We start from the raw sequence: 21,669 nt of genomic DNA, 5'->3' as shown, positions 1-21,669 counted from the left end.
GGCTCTCTAAGCCCAACTCTGCAAGTGAAATCACTGCCCTCTCCTCTACGTGGGACATGACACCCAGGGGTGAAAATCTCCCCAGCACTGTGGGAGAGGACTCCCAGGGATGAATCCAGACCTGGTCCTGCGGGATCAACATCCTGACCAAAAGGGGGAAAAGAAGCGTAATTAACAAAGTATCAGTGGCAAAGAGAGTTTAAATAGAGATCAAGAGGCTACTCTGGAGGTTGCTCTTACACAAGCTTCAGGTAGACATTGCTACCTATCACAACCTGCCAACCCCCAACCAGGACCATTCCAGCCAATCCTAAAGAACATCAAGGGCAATATATAAGATTCCACAAGGGTTCCAGGCACTAATGTAACTATTAATGTCCAGAAACCTACAACCTCCAGAAGGGTCCCTGGTCCAGCTAAATCCTGAAACCTAGCCCAGCCTCTTCGGAACATCAGATAGTTCCATCTCCCTACCCCATATTAGTGACAGACCCTTCCAAAAGCAAAAATTTAGAACTGCCATAGCCCAAACAACCCCAAAGAGAAGTATGGAAAGATCAACGGTGATGGTGGAATTATACATAGAAGACAGGATTTAACAAATGAATATGAATGCTGAATCATTAAAATGTTATCTCTCTTAGTCTCCAGTATCTTGGAGCAGCTAGAAGTAAAAACCTAAAATTATGAAACCATAACCCACGTCAAAGTCTGAAATATGTTCTACAACTAATTGTGGGGCTGTACTTTGAAATCTATAGCTTTTTTTGTATATATGTTATTTTTCACAAAAATAAAAAAGAAGGAAAAAAATCAATTGTGATGATAAAAAAGTATTTAAGCTCTCTAGTTTCCTATATTCTGGAGCAGCTAGAAGGAAAAATATGAGAGGATTGCATGGCAGCCCATGACAAACTCTGGGATCTCTCTTGTAACTACTTGTTGAAGAGGGCTTTAAAAACTATCACTTTCAAATAAAACCAGAAGGAAAGATAGACAATAAAGACTGAGATGGTATAATCTAGGAATGCCTAGAGTGTATAATGATAGTGATTAAACGTACAAATATAAAAACATTTCTGCATGAGGAAGAACAAAGGAATGTCAATAATGCAGGGTGTTGAAAATAGTTGGTAATTAATATTTTAAAACCTTAATGTATGTGAGAGACAAACAAAAAATGTGTATTTGGTACAAAATTTATACTTTGACAAGTGAATTTCCTAATATAACTTATGGAGACAGCTTAACTGAACACCACAGTACTTGGAATCTTGCTTAGGGCATAAGATTTTGTAGCTTTGTCCGGAGTGATGCCCAGATAAATCCCAGAGCAATTTGAACAGTGAATAGGAAAGTATTTGCAGAGTCCCCTAGCGGGAATGGTGAGAAAGGGGGGGAAATTCAACTTCTCCAAGTGGAGAATTCTTGATATTCTCAGAGGCAGTGGGGACAGCCAAAGCAACAGGCCGAGTTTCCAATCTTGGGGTTTGTTCATATGAAACTTAATCCCACAAAGGATAGGCTAAGTCTACTTAAAACTAGGCCTAAGAGTCACCCCCAAGAGAACCTCTTCTGTTGCTCAGATGTGGCCTCTCTCTCGGTCAACACAGCAAGCAAACTCACTGCCCTCCCCGTCTATGTGAGACATAACTGCCAGGGGTATGGACCTTTCTGGCAACGTGGGACAGAAATCCTAGAATGAGCTGAGACTCAGCAAAAAGGGATTGAGAAAGTCTTTTTAACTGAAAGGGGGAAGAGCGAAATGAGACAAAATAAAGTATCAGTGGCTGAAAGATTCCAGAGTCCAGAGGTTGTCTTGGAGGTTATTCTTACATATTAAATAGATATCACCTGTTTAGTTAAGCTGTAATGGAGAGGCTGGAGGGAACTGCCTGAAAATGTGGAGCTGTGCTCCAGTGGCCATGTTTCTTGAAGATAATTGCATGATGATATGGCTGTCGCAGTGTGACTGTGTGGTTGTGAGAGCCCTGTGTCTGATGCTCCTCTTCTCTACCTTATTGATGGACAAGTAATACATATGGTTTAAAAATAAATAAATAATAGGGGAAAAAAACTTAACATACAAACATTCTTAAGATATAAACATTTCATACACGGTATATAGTCAAATGGCTCACAATACCATCACATAGTTCAGTATTCATCACCATGATCATTTTTTTTGAACATGTGCATCACTCCAGAAAAAGAAATAAAAAGGAAAACACTCATACATACCATACCTTTACCACTCACTCTCATTGAGCACTAACTAATATTTCTATCAACCCAATCTACCTTATTAATGCATAGTGTCCTTTTTTGTCTCTTTTAACTGTTTTACATTTGAAGCCTAATTTGTTGGATATTAGTATGACTACTCCTGCTCTTTTCTGATTCTCGTTTGCACAAAATATCTTTCCCAACCTTTCACTTTCAACCTGTGTTTATCTTTGCGTCTAAGATGCACCCCCTGTAGATAGCATATAGATGGGTCTTATTTTTTAATCCATTCTGCCAGTCTTTTGATTGAGGAGTTTAATCCACTAACATTTAGCGTTATTATTGCAAGGAAGTACTTTCATCTACCATTTTGCTTTTTGGATTTTATATGTCATATCTAATTTTTCTTCTTTTTACCTTTACTGATAGTCTTCATTTCTACACTTTTCTCCACACCTCTCTCTCCTGTCTTTTCCTAACTGTCTCTAATGTTCCCTTTAGTATTTCTTGCAGAGCCAATCTCTTGGTCACAAATTCTCTCAGTTATTTTTTTGGTCTGAAAATGTTTTAATTACTCTCTCATTTCTGAAGGACAATTTTGCTGGATACAGAATTCTTGGTTAGCAGTTTTTCTCTTTTAGTAACTTAAAATACATCATAGCACTCTTTTCTCGCCTCCATGGTTTCTGCTGAGAAATCTACACATAGCCTTATTGGGCTTCCCTTGTTTGTGATGGATTGCTTTTCTCTTGCTGCTTTCAAGACTCTTTTTCTTTGACATCTGATATTCTGATTAGTAAGTGTCTTGGAGTACATCTATTTGGATCTATTCTGTTTGGGGTACACTGCACTTCTTGGATCTGTAATTTTAAGTCTTTCATAAGCGGTGGGCCATTGTCAGTGATAATTTCCTCCATTAGTTTTTCTTCTTTTCCCTTCTCTTCTACTGGGACACCCACAACATATATATTCGTGCGCTTCATGTTGTCATTCAATTCCCTGCTCATATTTTTCCATTCTTTTCCCTTTATTTTCTTCTGCTTGTCGGATTTCAAATGTCCTGTCCTCCAGCTCACTAATCCTATCTTCTGCCTCTTGAAATCTAACACTGTAGGTTTCCATTGTTTTTTTCATCTCTTCTACTTTGCCTTTCATTCCCATGTGTTCTGTGATTTATTTTTTCAGACTTTCAATTTCTTCTTTTTGTTTGTTCCTTGACTTCTTTATATCCTCCCTCAAGTTTCCATGTCTGTTCAAACATTCTGAATCAATTGTTTCAACTCCTGTATCTCACTTGAATTAATTGCTTTGTTCCTTTGACTGGGCCATATCTTCAATTTTCCTAGCATGATTTATTTTTTTGCTGGCGTCTAGGCATTCAATTTCCTTAATTAGTTTATTCTGGAGATTGTCTTCAATTTTTTACCTAGGATTTTCTTGCTGGATGACTTTGTTGTCTCTCTGTTTTCTGACATTCAGTTCACCCTACTCTAGACCTCTAGCTTAGGTTTTGTTTAACAGGTCAGAATTCAGTTCTTGTTTTCTTGTTTCTTGCCCTGCCTGTATGGTACCTTTTTCCCCCCATTAGGAGGGTCTACTTAGGTATTACAGACCCCAGTCAGATTTTCCCAGACCAAACTGGCTTCCTCTCAAGAGAGAAGAGTCACTTGCATCAGTTTTCCCTGAGGGTGAGACCCAGCAGGTTTAAAGACTTTGCTATGAAGCCTCTGGACTCCGTGTTTTTCCTATCTTGACCGGTATGTGGCACTTTTCGATCTGTGGGTCCCACAGGCAAAAGCTGATGTGGTACCTTTAACTTCAGCAGACTCTCCCTGCTGGGGGCATGGTTGAGACAGAGGAGAGGTTGTAGGCTGGCTTAAATCACTTCACTTTTCCAGACCCTGGTGTCTGAATTCCTTGAGGAAGAGATTCCACCTGAGCTGGACCACACCCCTCTCCTGGGGAAGACAACCTTTCCAACAAGCTTAATTCTGCCCATGCCTGGGGCAGCTGGAGCCTGAGAAGCCCTGCAGCTGTATTCAAGAAGCAGTCAAGCCATAGAAACACAGCCACAAAAATAGAAAAAAAAAATCCTTTTCAGAGCAGGACCTATTTTTAGTAGTCAGAATTTGTTAATTCCACATTTGGAGCTTGGTTGTGCTAAGCCCTGACTGCTGGTAAAAGTCCCTCTCCTTTCCCCTCTGGGAAGCAGCCTATGGGGGAGGGGTGCCAGCCACTGTGGCTTGGGGAACTCACGGTTCTGGGGGGGGGGGCTCACAGCCAGTCCAGCTGGTCCAGACTGGGGTATGCTGTGTATCCAGTCACTGACATGGCCCCAGCAGATGTTCTGTACTGTTCCTCTGGAGGACGAACTAAATCCACACCTCACTAAGCCACCATCTTGGCCTCCTCCTCTACCCAATTTACTTTTGTCCCCTTTATTATTTGTTTATTTTTTATCCATATTTTTTACTCATCTGTTCATACCCTACATAAAAGGAGCATCAGACACAAGGTCTTCACAATCACACAAATATTGTAAAAGATTATGTATTTCCATAAATGGAAATTTAAACAGTAAAAAAATTGTGGTACTCTTGTTGTTCAAGATGTAGTGGAGAGGCTGGAAGGAACTGCCTGAAAATGTAGAGCTGTGTCCCAGTAGCCATGGTTCCTGATGATGACTGAACAATGACATAGCCTTCACAATGTGACTCTGTGAATGTTAAAACCTTGTGTCCGATGCTCCTTTTATCTACCATATCAACAAAACAGTAGAACATATGGAATAAAAATAAATAATAGGGGGAACAAATGTTAAAGTAAATTTAGTTTGAAATGCTAGTGGTAAATGAAAGCAAGGGGTAAGGGGTATGGTATGTATAACTTTTTTTTCTCTATTATCGTTTTATTTCTTTTTCTGTTGTCTTTTTCTTTTTCTAAATCGATGCAAACATTCTAAGAAACGATGAATATGCAACTATGTGATGATATTAAGAATTACTGATTATATATGTAGAATGGAATGATATCTTATTGTTTTGTTTGTTGTTAATTTTTTTAATTAATAAAAAAATCGTGGTACTACTCTCAAAAAATATGCAATATTATATATACTTCTTGTATTAACTTGTGGTCATTAGCATGAAGTCATCAGAGTACTAAGAAAAACCTAGCAAAGATTTTCTGAATGTCTGAGTCTTAGATGAACTCAAAATTTATTACCAATTGCAAAAACAAATGAAATTCCAAACTATAATATGTCCTATAACACACACACATATATATACACACTCTGACTGTGTCCAATGTATATCAAATTTGTCAGGCTCTAGATTAACCAATCACATTTTCTCATCTCAAACCACAGCTTTCTGAGAATAAGTTACAGGGAAATATTTTCTATTTTTAAAGGATCTGGACAAAGAAAAAGACTAACAGTACTTTTATTCCTTATAAAAATCCTCCCCAAATAAAATACTAAAGAAAAAAACACACACAAATTAGATCACAGAAAATAATTTACATTTCCCTAAGTCTTTATGTTAATACAGATCAACGAGGGAAAAGCATTCTGCCTCACAAAACAGAAATAATGCCTGTTTAAGACACTCATCTCACTTTTTTCTGCATCCGCAGTACCCCGCACTGTGAAAGGCATGCAGTATGTGCCAATTAAAAACAATGAAGAAGAAAATTCAACACAAACTGACCTATACACCTAGGCTCAGACTGAAACTGCTCAGCTTCAACAACTCTCCAGATCTCCAACTGATGAGCTGTGAAGGGGCGGTAGAGGCTTTTACTACCTTTACTATACTTCTTCCAGTACCCCTCATCACCAGAACACTTGGCCAGACGCTCTCTTCTTACAGGCTTTGGATTCATTTATTGGGAATATAGTAGATCTCACACTACCATCTTGATGACTTGATCCCAGATCGACAGTGAATTTTGAGACACAGAAAGGAGTAATAACAGGTAAAACCATTTGACAAAAAATAAATTGCCTTTTGAGAGTGAGTTCTAACTACTAAAGCAGGATACTGTGGAAGGAACATCTGTTCTTAGGTAGGACGTGGGACTACTTGTTCTTTCTCAAGTCTCTTCAATTGCAGGATTCGTTTTACATTGACAACCTATATAAACTTATTTTATGGAGAAAAAAATGAGTTTATAAAACTACAACAATTTTTAAACTGCTATTTCAGGCATTTATAACTTTCTAATACAATTAAAAATATAACCATGACTTATGAAATTTTAATTCAATTGCCTGAAAACCCACTATCCAGTGTCATATTGAGTGACAGAAGGGAAGAAAAAAATAAAGTCCAAAATGTTCCTTAGAGAATGAGACAAAAGCTAGTGCCAGATGGACCAACCTAAACCACAGGGACATGATAAAAGTGAAAGTCTAAATATCTGAGAGTTGAAGCTGAGCTTGATATTATGGTTAGTTTCACCAATGATTAGTGATCAATATTAACTGGCAAAACAACATGGCCAGTGTCCTAGGTTCAGGTTGAATAAAGGAGAAAATGCCTTACAAAGAAGAAAATGCCCTACAAGTAGGGCAGAGGGGCAGCAGGTGAAAGAAGAGCTACAGAGCAAATTATGAGCAGGACAGGTAGAAAAAAATCCATATATGTCAACTGCAAATAATGGGATGCAGAGAAACTATAACTTGCGATCAGAACTAGAGTGGCAACTTAAAAACAAAAGGATTACCTTTAACCCAGATTTTCCAACACAATTCCTCAAACCCTATCTTCATTTTTTTCTCCTAGCAAAGACAACTTTCTGAGTAATCATTTCAACTATGTTTTTACCACATTTTTCCTTCACCCTCCTCATCTTGTTTCCCAGCCAGCCTTCAATCCTGGTATAAACAACCTTTCACCATATCCCTGGTGAGGGACTCAGAAAATTCTCACAGATGGCATGCTTTAAAGTCATGCTTTCTAATCTAGTGAAGAAGGGAGATCAGAAAATTAGTTACAAACATGAGGAATGAGAAAATAAGTAAATAATGTTGAGGTTAATGGGAACCAGATATTCTCACTGTTGGCAAAGGGAAGTAAAACTGGGAAGTTGGAAGGCTGGAATAAACGTGTGGTGCTGGATAGAAACTGGAGTTATCGGTGTGAATTCCGAATACACATAGGTAGATCAAGAAATAGGGTGTGTGTGCATACATACATTTACATGTTAACTAGCTGTCAAGTCAGAGAAGCCCTGGAGTAGATCTGCATATATCTGAGAGGGTTAGTATCTACATACATGTACATATTTCCCAGCTTTGGTTGCTGAGAGGGCCTAGTAGCAATCACATTCCAAAAGTAATGACCATACCTAAAGTAACCAGAACTTTATTTCTAAATACCATTCTTCACTAAAAACAACAACAACAAAACACAGGGCTCCTCGGACAAATGGCTGATTCTAGGACTGGGTAATATATCATGAGCCTGGAATATCTTAGTATGTCAGAAAGCAAAGAAATGCTCAGAAAATTGTGGGGACAAGTCAAGGAAGCAGCTAGAAAAAAACATCCATAAGCTGGCCAAATCAAACTATAAAAATAAATGATGGTAATATCATTTAAATAAGTAACAGTAATAAATGACTGGAATACATACTCATATTGATAGAGATAAATATATACTCTTATATACGTGGAGAAAGGGAAAGTTCTACCTCACAGAAGGCCAACTAATAACTGTAGAAGAAATGATGTAATCAGAAATCATAGTCAGCAATCATTTTAATAAAAATTGTTTCGGGCACCAATCACCAATAGATAAGGAGAGTATATTCACATACTCACAAACGATCTTCCCATCAAATGTTATCAATTGGCTTTATGGTTGAGGAACCTGGCATATACCATCTTTACCAAGATCCAAGTTAACATCAGCAATGACAGTGGTACAAATAAATATTGTGTGCCATCAAATATGATATAGTGAGAACACAGCATCACTTCTGTGGGATTTCTACCAAAAATATGTGATCTAAACATAATCATGAAGAAGCAGCATCAGAGAAGACAAACTGAGGGATAATATACAAAATAACAGGCCCAAATTCTTCAAAAATATCAAAGCCATGGAAAAACTAGGAAAGACAAGGATATTCTTCCAGATTGAAGGAGGGGAGAAACCTGAGACGACTAAATGCAACACGTGATTTCTGGACTGTATCAAGGGCTTTCTGCCTGGGAGATGTGGGAGAAGGGGGGTGTGCCAGTTTGAAAGGATGTATCTACCCCCAGAAAAGCCATGTTTTAATCCTAATCCCATTTTGTAAAGGCAACTGTTTCTTCTAATCCCTATTCAGTACTGTATCCCTATTGAGCATTATATCTTTGAAACTTTAATTAGATCATCTCCCTGGAGATGTGACTCAATCAAAAGCAGTTGTTAGGGTGGATTAGATGGACACATTTCTAGGTGAGTCTTGATTACTTCACTGGAATCCTATAAAAGAGAGATTCTGAGAGAGCAGGATGACATAGCCATGAGAAGCAGAGTTCACCAGCAGCGCGACCTTTGGAGATGAAGAAGGAAAATGCCTCCCGGGAAGCTGCATGAAACAGGAAGCCAGGAGAGAAAGCTAGCAGATGAGAGAGAAACCCTTTCCAGATGAGAGAGAAACCCTGGCCATGTTCGCCAAGTGCCTTCTCACTTGAGAGAGAAACCCTGAACTTCACTGGCCTTCTTGAACCAAGGTTTCTTTCCCTGGATGCCTTAGATCAGACATTTCTTTAGCCTTGTTTTAATTGGGACATTTTATCCAACTTAGAACTGTAAACTAGCAACTTATTAAATTTCCCTTTTTAAAAGCCATTCTGTTTCTGGTATATCGCATTCCAGCATCTAGCAGATTAGAACAGGGAGTTATTTGTTTTGCTGTAACAGACATTACTGAGTCAACTAATGAAATTTGAATGGGATCTGTGCATTATGATTTTATCATATCAATGTTAATTTCCTGATTGTGACGAGCAGGCTATGATGGCTAAAGATGGGTTCTCTTGTTTTCAGAAAATACAAATTTTAGGGATAATGATCATCAGGTCTACAACTTACTTCCAAGCAGAGTGTGTATGTACATGTGTGTACACACAGTTATACAGACATACCATGAATATGGGGAGGGGTTTCCTCTCCAACAGTCATTTGGCAATGTCTGGAGAAACTTTGGTTGTTGCAACTAAAGGTAGGAGGGTAGGAGGGAAAGGGCTGTGCTACTGGCATGCAGTGGGCAGAAACCAGAAATGCTGCTCAACAATCTGCAATGTACACAGACACCTTCCCACAACAAAGAATTACTTCGTTCAAACTGTCTATGGTAGTGAGGTTGAGAAACCCTGACAGGGAGGGAGGGAAACTCTTCTGCCACAGTAAGTCATGGACTACTGGTGCCTTCTATACTACGTGGAAACAGGGTCATTAGTAATATTTAAATCTTATCAGAATACAGAACTAATCCTAGAAAACCCAGATAGGCATTTCAGAGAACTTATTCTTAAGATTCTGTTCCTCTGATAAACAACGATTTCTTAGACTGTACGCCAAAAGCACAATTTGATACCAAACTGAACAGACAACAATGCTGATACCATTTATTTGTTTCCTCTATTCCTTTATGCTCATCAAAACAGGTAAAACTTTGCCTATCTGCTTTCCAATAATCTCCTTTCTATGGATGCAAAATCTATCAAGCAACTCTTAGTCTTTTAGTATTCTAAAGGAAAACGCAGAGTCTGTTTCACATAAGAGTTAGGAATCAAAAGCATTAAAGTAGTATAACACTTAGGAGTTTCACTTTTTCATGATCTCCCCTGTTAGGGAAAAGAAAATTATGAGAGCCACCGGAGCAAAAAGACATCTTCCCTACAGAGGGAAAATGATAACGGATGAAGACCAACCTGTCTTTGGACACAAGAGGTCACAGAAAATAGTGATGGCGTTTTTTTAAATGTTCAAAGAGCAAATGCTGTAAATTCAGAATGTAATATCCTGGGAAAATTTAAAAATGAGAGAGAAATAAAGGCATTTTTCAGCTAAAAAAAAACTTTCACTTTTGAAGCTTACCAATCCACTAAATAGTAGTACCTAAGTGAAGAACTTCTGACACAACCCCACTTATAATAAAGGTTTTGGCAAATAAAATATTTGAAACAATGAGCGAAATGAGGTAAAAAGGGAAACTAAAAGATTTACTGATTTAGTCTCTTCAGGTTAATAAATGTTAAGACTACTTACTACTTTAAGTCAGGGCTTTATCTAGCACATCTTTCACATGAGTTTGATCTCATATTTCTTTCGACTTTATAAACTGGAAAAAGTTCCCTAAACTTTCCTCTCGTAATACTAATGGCATCATCCTGCTACATCCATCAGCAATAAATAGGTCTGAGGCCTACCAGTCTGCTACGACCTAATTTACTGTAGGCCAGAGAGATTCCTTCATAATCAGGTCAAGTACACGTGTTTTGCTGCCTTCTAAGCTATGTTAATAGCTGGGGAAAAAAATGACTCCAATGTTAACTTTAAAACTGAATTTAAAAACAATGCAAATACATACAAATGAACTCAAATGAGTACTGAATTAATAATAAATCAATTACTACTTCAAGAAACCTTTGAACACAATTATAACTACTCATTCTTAGTGAGATATAACGTAAGGAGAAAAAGAACTGCAAAGAAATCTTAACCTTCAGTCAGTATTTTTATTGTTCGTGGTAATATTGATTTTATAACTTAAAAATTACTTAATGTCAACAGTAGGATAAAGCAAATAAGCCAATATACTATTAGGAACATCAAGATTTTCAGTGAAAAAATACAAATAAAAGATAAAAGTACAAAATCTCTTAAATGGGTAAGAGGTTCTGGATAGTAAAAATCATCCTGTAAAAGAAGAATAAATATGGGGGACTCAAACTTCCTAATTTATTAACTCATTACAAAGCTACAGTAATCACAGCAGCAGGGTACTAGCACAAGAACAAATATGCAGACCACGGAATCAAAATGAGGGTTCAGAAATAAACACTTACAACTATGGTCAACTGATTTTGACAAGGGTGCCAAATTCACTCAACTGGGAAAGAATAGTCTCTTCAACAAATGGTGCTAGAAAATTGCATATCCATATGCAATGAAGAAAGGTGGACTCCTGCCTTATATAAAAAACTTACTTCAAAATGGATTGAAGGCCTAAATATAAGACACCAAATTATATATTTCTTAGAAGACACAGGGAAGCATCTTTAGGACCTTGCATCAGGCAATGATTTCTTAGACTGTATGCCAAAAGCACAAGCAACAAAAGAAAAATTAGATAAATAGGTCTCTCATCAAAATTTAAAACTTTTGTACATCAAAGGACTTTATCATGAAAGTAGAACAACATCTTAAAGAATGGGAGAAAATATTTGGAAACCACATGTTTGACAAGGTTTTAATATCCAGAATATATAAAGAAATGCTACCAAAAAAAAAAGAAAGAAAGAAAAAGAAATCCTACAACTCAAGAACAAAAAGATTTTAAAATGGGCAAAAAACCTGAATATACATTTCTCAAAGAAGATACACAAATAGCCAAAGAAGACATGCGAAGATGTTCAACATCATTAGCCACTACAGAAATAACTGAAAACTACAATATTTGGAAATCACATACCCCATAAAGGTTTAATAAGGAGAATATACAAAGAAACCCTTCGACTTAATGACACCAACAATTCAATTACAAAATAGCCAAAAGGCTAAAACAGACATCTCTCTAAAGAAGATATCCACATGACCAGAAAGCACACAAAAAGATGCTGAAAATCATTAGCTACCAGGAAAATGCAAATTTAAACCACAATGAATACCATTACACATTCACTAGAAAGGCTACAATTAAAAAAATAAAAAAGGAAAACTAAGTATGCTGGAGTCAATGTGGTTAAAGAGAACACCAGTTCATCATGGGTGGGAAGGTAAAATGGTGCAGCCACTGTGCAAAACAGCTTGAGTGATCCTCAGAAAGTTAACTATGGAATTACCAACCCCATGACCTGGAATTCCCACTTCTGGGTATATACCCAAAAGAACTGAAAGCAGGAACTCAAACACATATTTGTACACCAATGTCCACAGCGGCATTATTCACAAGCAACAAAAAGTGGAAGGAATCTGTGTTCATCAACAGTTGAATCGATAAACAAATGTGGTATATCTATACAATGGAATACTACTCAGTCATAAAACAGCTCAAAAAGTTCCTTGATCAGATAAACCCTGAAACTCAGAAGGAGGAGCCTCTCCAGGATTATCAATTAATTACATCCCCTTATTCTTTAGTGTGAACACTTCTTCTCAACATGAAAAAGTCAGAACAGGTACTGTCTGAAGATCCCTATAGATTGAGAGAAGGATTAAAGGAAGAGTATGTAAGAAAATGAGATTTAACAAAGAAGTATCACTGCTGAATCACTATATTAATATTTCTTCTAGCTTCCAGTGTTTTGGAGAAGCTAGAAGGAAAAATCTGAGATGATGGAATGGTAGCCCATGACAAATTCTGGGATCTATTCTTTAATTACTTGGTGAAGTGTGCTTGGAAATCATTACTTTTTTCTTTCTTTGCTTTGTATATATGTTATATTATGCAGTTAAAAACATTTAAAAAAAAGGAATGAAATTCTGATGCATGATACTATATGGATGAAACCTGAAGACAGCTTGTTGAGTGAAACAAACCAAACACTAAGAAAAAATATAGCATGATCTCATTGTTACGAAAAAAGTTAGAGTAAGCAAATTCATAGACAGAAACTAGAATACAGATTACCAGGGCTGGACTGCAGTCAGGGAATGGTGATGACAGCAGCATAATAGTGTAATTAACTCTACTGGATTATATAAATATAAAAATATTTTTTTGCATTATATATTCGAATGTGGTTAAAAGGGGAAATTCTAGGTTGTATATATTAGTAGAATAAAAATTTAAAAAAAAAACAGAACTGTATAATACAAACAATTAGCTCTAAGTTAAACCATGGATCGTAGGATTGTAGTTAAAAGTACAATTATAAAAATGTGTTAACCAATTGTAACAAATATACCACATCCACTATATAGTGTTAATAGGGTGGTATATGCAAATTATTTTATGCATGATTATTCTATAAACCCACAACTTCTCTAATAAAAAAAAATACAAAAAAACATTGTGCTGAGTGAAAGAAACCTTACAAAAAAAAGAACCATCGGAATATACAACACAAATAGTGAACCTTAATGTAAACTATGGACTATAGTTTACAGTAAAATTATAATAATATTCTTTCATCATTTTTAACAAAGGTACCACAATAATTCAAAGTGTGATTAATGGCGGAGTATATGGGCTCTATATTTTCTGCATGATTTTTTCTGTACACCTACAACTTCTCCAATAAAATATACATATATATATTAAAAAATACATTTTGTAAAAAAAAATACATTTTGTAATAATAAATCTGAAATGAAACTAACAATTTGAAATCATGGTTTACATTTGTACATATTTCCTAGCTCTGTCCAATTTGAAAAGGCCTAGAAGTAGTGATACCCTAGAGTAGCAATGAACATACCCAGCACTCAGATCTTGGTTTCTTAGTACTAATTTGCACAAAAAGAAACAAGGTTCCTTGGAGAAATGGATGCATCCACATCCAAAACGGAAAGTACAAGATGAGCCTGGGGCATCATACTGTTTGAAAAGCAAGGGGAGACTCGCACCAGTGAAGCCAGGAGAAGTGCTACAAAAGCCCATCTCCCTAAACTACCACAATGAGAAAAGAGATGAAAGCACCACCAAATTTCATCGATTTTAAGGTTATCCAGAGATGCCTCGGCTATTTGGAACTGTCATATTCAAATATTTGACATCTTAAATCTTTGGTACTGTGGATGATAGTAATGAAAATGTTCAAAAATTCATTATGGTGATGAATGGACAACTATATGATGATACTATGAACCACTGATTGTACACTTTGGACGATTTGTAAATATATCTCAATAAAATTGCATTTAAAAAAAAAGCAAGGGGAAGTAGTCAAAGATGACAGGGTTATGCCAAAAAAAAAGAAAAAAACAGTGCGAAATGGTTCACAATGGCTATATCTAAGATAACTTAGACAAATAATTTTTAAGAAGACCAAAATATTGTAATACATTTAATAAACAAAAGTTCTGAGTCTATAGTAACATGCAAAAGAGGGAGGTGGGAAGAAGAAAACGCCTCTTTACAGAATTTCACGTATTAAATGTGGAAAAAATAACATAATTAGAAAATTCACCGTTCTACAGCTCTCAGTTTAATAAACTGATACAGGCAAAGCTCAACAATGGATGCTGAAATGATGTAAAACAATAATGGGGAGCATGATATGCACATCGTGCCAAAGTTGCACCTGAGAACTTATTTATTAATTCAACTAGAGAGGGGAAAATACATCCTTATTTTGAAAAGACCTGATGATCATAATCTTAACTAGGTGGTCAATCAACATTACTACTGAAATAACCAGCTGGTACATAGCTCTGATGTGAAGAACATGAAGTATGCAATAACACCTTTGAAGTATTCCTGCCACCGAAATAGTTAACCTGAACCTTATCAAGCTTCTAGACTTAATTTCCAGTGTCCTATGACACAATACTATTTTAATATGCTGGAGTAACAAGTTAATTGACACTGAGGAAACAACCAGATAAATTCTAAATGTGAAACATTCTATAATACAAATACCGTGCACTCTTTAAAAAAACAAATAAATTGGACATTATTACATCAAGGGATCACTACTAATATGCTTAATAGGATCACATAACCAGGTAGAATATTGTCATTTTTCATAAGAGAAACAGGCTATTAAAAAAAAAAACTTACTTTCAAACCAAACAGCATAAATCAACATACACACACATGGAAAGAGAGAACAAAGACTGACAGAGTGTGTAATTTTGGCAATTATACCAAAGTGTTAACCAATAAATCTAGGTAGAGGGATACAGGTATTCACTGCATTCATTTCAATCTTTTCATAAATTGGGAGGGAAGAAAGGAAAGGAGAGTTAAAAGAGCAGTTCTCAAAGTAAGCTCAAGGGAATCCTCAGGAGATTCTTTCAGGGTTTCTACAAAATCAAAAGCATTTTCATCATCATAATAACAACAGGAGGTTATTTGCCTTTGTCACTGTGTTGATTAGTTAGTAGGGATTGTGCAAAAGCAATGGTGGACAAAACTGCTGACATCTTAGCACAAATCAAGGTAGGGATCCCAAACAGAACTAGAATTATTCTTCACTGCCAGACACTAGTTAAAAATTTGTATCTAGCACCCTGAATCAATAGTTAAAGACTTTCCTGATGAGTTTGGTGATGTTATTAATGTAATTTTTTTAATACTGTATAATGAAATGAGTCACCATGTGAAAGATCTGCACAACTCATGAGCCAATATTTTCCAAACATATATGGGTAAATTATCCATTCAAAATATAAGACAGACCAACAGATTTTAACAGAACAGTATGAACGATCCATTGGCATGGTTTCAAAAATCCAAGTTGCAGTAAATCTTTAAGAAATTTCCATTTAAGTTTTGGTATAGCATCAAAGAAGAATATCCACAATTTCCTGAAAAGGATATTTAGTATACAATTACACATCTGTATGAGGCTGGATTTTCCTCACATATTTCAACAAAAACATAATAAAGCATATTGAATGCAGAAGCAGATATGAGATTCCAGCTATGTATTATTTAGCCTAGCATTAAACAGATTTACAAAAAATGTAAAACAACGTTACTCTTCTCACTCAAAATGTTTTAGAAAATAATTTTTCATAAAAATATTATTAACATGAATTGGGTTCATTATTTGTAGTGAATTATTAATATCTTAAAAATATGCTTTAATTTCTAATCTGCTATGTATTGATATATCCCACATAAACAAAAGTTATATGGGAATACCAATAAATGTTTAAGAGTGTAAATGTAAAGCATTCCTGAGTTGGAACACTTTGAGAAGTGCTGCTCTGGAAATCAACATATGACAGAAACTTTTATATATAAACCAGAAGCCTATACCACGCTAACCTGTCCCAGAGCAGTTAAGGCTCTGTTATTCTGTCAACATCCAGCAAGTTTTCTCTTGGGGGGGTGGGGGGTACAACTCATAGTGCAAAAGCAAAAATACAGCCACAAAAACAGTGGGTACACTCATTCTCTAGCAGCATAGAAGTAGTTCAACCTATAAGAACAAAAGAGGTTGCCTACCTCCAACTTCAATTTTTCAAAAACAAATTTAACACTGTTCCAAGCAATTTTAAGTAAAGAATTAATTTTTTACCAAAAGGTAAACTCAAGCAAATTAGTCTGAATTATCTATGCTGGGCCACATTATAATGAGTGAAACATGTTATCTTTTCAGACATTTAATTGCAATGTTTGGTAGTAATTTTCAAATTTAAAAAAATTAGCAAAGGCTGTACTCTACAATAATAAGTATAAAAAATGACAGATAGTGCTTTACTTACTCGTTTGGGACCACTGAAAATCTTTCTGGTATTTTCCTTTGATTTATCTCCTTGTTTATTCGTAGGCTTCTTCACACTTTCAGGCACACCGGGCAAGTCCTCTGTAAAATCCAAGTTTTCTGAAATCCAAGTAATCAAAACTAGCTAACTTTCTCATATTTCAAATTATCTACCAGACAGCCTATGAAGGCTTTTTTTTTTTTTTTTGGACTATTGTGGAAAGAAAAGATAAAGGAAATAAAATAAACATAGCTGATCAAATATTTCCAATGACATTAAGCTTCATTCTCCCACTCTCACCTCTGGTTTGTTCCCTCTAAACGAAAATCATAAACCTGGCTGTTATTATGTGTTCTAGCTTTATTTTGTGTAAATGGCAAAATCAAGTCTTTTCCAAAATAATTTCTGTTCATAGCTCATATAACTGCTGGATATGTGTGGACACTGGCACTGGTTGGTTCAATTTGAACAGAAACACACACTGATTGAAAACATCAAATGATAGTCACTTTTAACATTTTTCTAGAATTCACGTTCACCAAATTATATTAGCCTTCAAAGAACACCTGCTTGCATCTAAAAAGACCAATAACTGGATACATTTAAAAAAACAAAAAAGAGGACGGCTTTCCTTGACAAAAAGTTATAAAATTAACAAGTATAATGCAGTTCAGTAAATTTGTGGGTCTTTACCCAAAATCTAACCAAAGGATTAGATTACACCCCAAATGGTTATAAAGGTTTGTTTTCTTTCTAATCTTAAGAAAAAAGTGAAGCTATTTCTCTATCCCAACCCTTACTGAAATGCTTGCAAATTCACATGTTACATGAAGACTCAAATTCCAATTTCGGTATATCAACTAAATGACCTCTAATTTTCCAATGTTACTTGGTATCAGCATCAAGTTTTTGAAAGGGGGCCTAAGGATTTCACAGTTTAAAGCCTAAAAAGGTGTACTACCACCAAATGTACATTTTATCCATAGATTTTCAATTGCAGATTAGAATTAATATGCTATCGAGATAAGCCTAAAAGCTACTAGGTAAACTGTAGCAGGACAGGAGCTCAGGTACTGGTCATTACCTCTCATCTTCCTAAGAAATTGTGAAGTGGTTCTGCCCAAATCGATCTCAGGGGACTAGCAACAATGCTATAAATCAGTTCCCCAAAAGGGATTTGTGGGTGTGTGTTATGAGGGAAGGGGTGGTAGAGGGAGGAAGGCTCAGGGGATACTCCTGTGTAATTCTATTTTTGAAAGTAAGAATAAATGATTCCAATCTAGGACAACTATTTTTAAGCCAAATAAAGCAAAATGGCAGCTATACTCCAATATAAGATTGAGAATCTATATTTAAGATTATTATAATTGTAATTCATCATGATGACATTTCTTCTACAATCCTAACAGAACAGAAAACTTTATTTAACAAGTAAACTGATAAACTAGAGTTGGTTAAGAAAACCTGTACCCCAGAGACTTTCACATATTATTGTTCACTCAACAATCTATTTCACAAAGCCCTCACCAGGTAATGACTTAATTACAGCAGAGCTAACCTATTTCCTTTGTCTCTCAAGGTAGAGACTATGAATTCTTTGAGGACTTCTAATCATTACTGGTCCTAGTACCTTAAGAGAGAAATCAAATTGACACTGTTCCGAGTGCATAGATACTTAACTACCACTTTTCATGCCTTTTAAATCAATTTAAGACAGTTTGAGAATGTTTTTAATGTTTACCAGTTGATTAGTTCTGAACCAACTACAAAGGATTTTTATTCATTTTAATCTTCTAATATTTCCCTTATTTATAACAACCTATTATCAGTATAGTTCTAAATGTATCAAACCTAAACTACATCTCCATTGCATATGGATTTTCAAGGTTGAAACAAGATGTGTGATATCCCTGCACCCATACACACGTTAAAATTCTTATTGGCTAATGGGAGAATTAAAACACAAATATGAAAACACTCCTCAATCTACTAATTGGTTCCATGTAACTCAGGACCTAATCATTAACATTTTAAATTCCATAGCTTTGGATAATTAGTGGTTTTAAATTGCTAATTCTATTAAAATGAATAATTGAGTTTCTAAGAAGAAAGTAGGTGGCTGTTGATTTAAGCCTGAAAAATACATTTACTTACTATAGTTAAACACACACACACACACACAAATAAAAAAACCATACCTGCATTATTTGTACTAGACTGACTGTCCTGGGAATTATCATTGCTTTCTGGGGGAGGTTGAAAGGAGGGTGATGGAGCCGTTTTAGTTCTTTTTTTGCTTGTCTTTCTTTCCACTTGACAGTCTTCATCCTCATCATCTTCACTTTCACTGAGATCATCAAAGCCAAAATATTTTATTTTATAATTAGAACTTCCAGAACTTCCTTCATCACCTCCTGTCTCATCATGATCTTCAAAACCAAAAAATTCAAGTTTAACATCCTTTTTTGATTTAGTATTACTAGGTCGAAATCTAGTAGTGGTCTTAGAAGTTGCAATATCTGCCTTTTTTCTTAGACGGCCAGCTTCTCCCAAATCTGCAGGAGTTGATGCAGTGAACTCATCCATACTGCGTTCCATAGTATCCTGTATGGTAACATTGCAAACTGACAAGCAAGATGGATGCAAAACAGTATAATCTCTAGTCCGTCCAACCGTCCCTCTAAAACTGGTCCCACAACTTACACTGCCTTTCTTTGCCTGATTCAGGCCATCTTTATTTGATTCACTGTTTGCTTTGGCTAAGGCCTGACTGGTGCCATCCATTAGCTTATCAAAATTAGATGCTCCTTGTGAGGATTTCGCTTTATTGGCCCTACAGTACGTCCTACAGTTGCTTGGCCTAAGAACACTTTGTACAATGTCTTCCTCGATAGCTTCATTTAGATTTTCCAACTGCTTTTTAAAATCTTCATCCTTCATCTCCAAAAGAGGATCATTTTCCAAACTTAATATACAATCTTCTGATCTGATATCTTCAAAATCATTATCCCATTCATACAAACCAGTTCTTACAGATCCCTTAATTGGAGATATTTCTGATGGAGATTCTGACCTTTTTCCAACTTGGGAGTTCCAAGAATCATATATTTCCTTGATTTCATCAGCCTTGTATCCAGAAGCCACTGTAGTTTCTGCATTGGGTTTCTTACTACTGTCATCGGCATTTTTATAAATATGATGACTATTCTTTTCATGTTCTTCATTAAAGTTCTCCACTTTATCTATAAAAATGAAAAGTATTTAAGTCAAAGGATTAAAACATAAATGAAATCAATATAAGTTGGCAAATTACAGAAATATTTATTTGGCTAATTAATAGTATAAAATCAGTTCTCCTAGAAATAACTCCCATAATTTTGAACTGTGAAGAAATCTGACATTTCCCCCTTTAATTTTTCAGCATATTGCTCTCAGGTCTCCTAGTGATCTTTCTCCCTTAAAATTTTTGCCCCAATTTTCTCAGATGCAAGTTCAGCAGTGTTAAGTAAATAAATCAACTGAATCAATTCAAAATGACATGTAAATGACTATGCCAAACCTCCTCGGGGACTGGGTTTTTTCAAATAAAGATGCTTAAATTAAAAATTATTTAGGAGAAATATAACATGTAGATAGCTTAACTGAACACCATAACTACACGGAACCTTGAGTAGGGCATGAGATTTTGTAAGTTTGTCCAGAGTGATGCCTCGATAAATCCCAGAATGATTTGAACAGTGAATAAAAAAGTATTTGCAAAGTCCCCTGGGGGGAACAGTGAGAAAGAAGGAAAATTCAACCTCCCCAAGTGGAGAATTCTTGATATTCTCCAAGTAGTGGGGACAACCAAAGCAATAGGCTGAGCACCCAATCTTTGGGTGTGTTCATATGAAACTTAACCCAACAAAGGACAGTTTACGCCTACTTAAAATTAGGCCTAAGAGTCACCCCCAAGAAAACCTCTTTTGTTGCTCAGATGTGGCCTCTCTCTCTTTGCCAACAGGACAAGCAAAACTCACTGCCATTTCCCCTCTCTACATGGGACATGACTCCCAGGGGTGTAAACCTTCCTGGCAACGTGGAACAGAAATCCTAGAATGAGTTGGGACTCAGCAACAAGGGATTCAGAAAACCTTCGACCGAAAGGGGAAAGAGAAATGAGACAAAATAAAGTATCAGTGGCTGAGAGATTCCAGAGTCGAGAGGTTATCCTGGAGGTTATTCTTACACATTAAACAGATAGCACCTTTTCAGTTAAGGCATAACAGAGAGGCTGGAGGGAACTGCCTGAAAATGTAGAGCTGTGTTCCAGTAGCCATGTTTCTTGAAGATGACTGTATGATATAGCTTTCACAATGTGACTGTGTGATTGTGAAAACCTTGTGTCTGATGCTTCTTTTATCTACCTTATGAGTAAAACACATGGATTAAAAATAAATAAATAACAGGGGGAACAAATATTAAAATAAATTTAGTAGACTGAAATGCTAGTGATCAATAAAAGGTAAGGGGTGTGGGGTATGGTGTGTATGAATTTTTTTTCTGTTTTCTTTTTACTTCTTTTTCTAAATTGATACAAATGTTCTAAGAAATGATCATGATGATGAATATACAACTATGTGATAAAAAAGAATGTTCATATTGTATGTTGTTTGGTTTTATTAATAAAAATTTATAAACGGGGAACAAATGTTAAAATAAATTTAGTAGATTGAAATGCTAGTGATCAATGAAAGGGAGGGGTAAGGGGTATGGTATGTATGAATTTTTTTCTGTTTTCATTTCTTTTTCTGAATTGATGCAAATGTTCTAAGAAATGATCATGATGAATATATAA

General features: G+C 35.8%; 1 protein-coding gene across 3 annotated transcripts in view; it reads right to left on the bottom strand.

Moving 5' to 3' along the window:
• LOC143653579 (wings apart-like protein homolog) overlaps positions 1-21,669 on the bottom strand; it is an 86,594-nt gene that overhangs the window by 39,030 nt on the left and 25,895 nt on the right. For 2 of the 3 annotated variants that reach the window (XM_077124706.1, XM_077124705.1), the window contains exons 3-4: positions 19,031-20,074; positions 16,833-16,951 (exon numbers count right to left, since the gene is read on the bottom strand). In XM_077124706.1, the coding sequence (XP_076980821.1) occupies positions 16,833-16,951; positions 19,031-20,074 (1,163 nt within the window). The remainder of the gene's footprint in view (positions 1-16,832; positions 16,952-19,030; positions 20,075-21,669) is intronic. The other variant, XM_077124707.1, reaches the window with a different exon arrangement.

Source organism: Tamandua tetradactyla, chromosome 13, assembly GCF_023851605.1.
Source record: "Tamandua tetradactyla isolate mTamTet1 chromosome 13, mTamTet1.pri, whole genome shotgun sequence".
NCBI lineage: Eukaryota > Metazoa > Chordata > Mammalia > Pilosa > Myrmecophagidae > Tamandua > Tamandua tetradactyla.
Note: the sequence above shows the minus strand (reverse complement) of the source record. Positions and strands in the feature narration are given on the sequence as shown.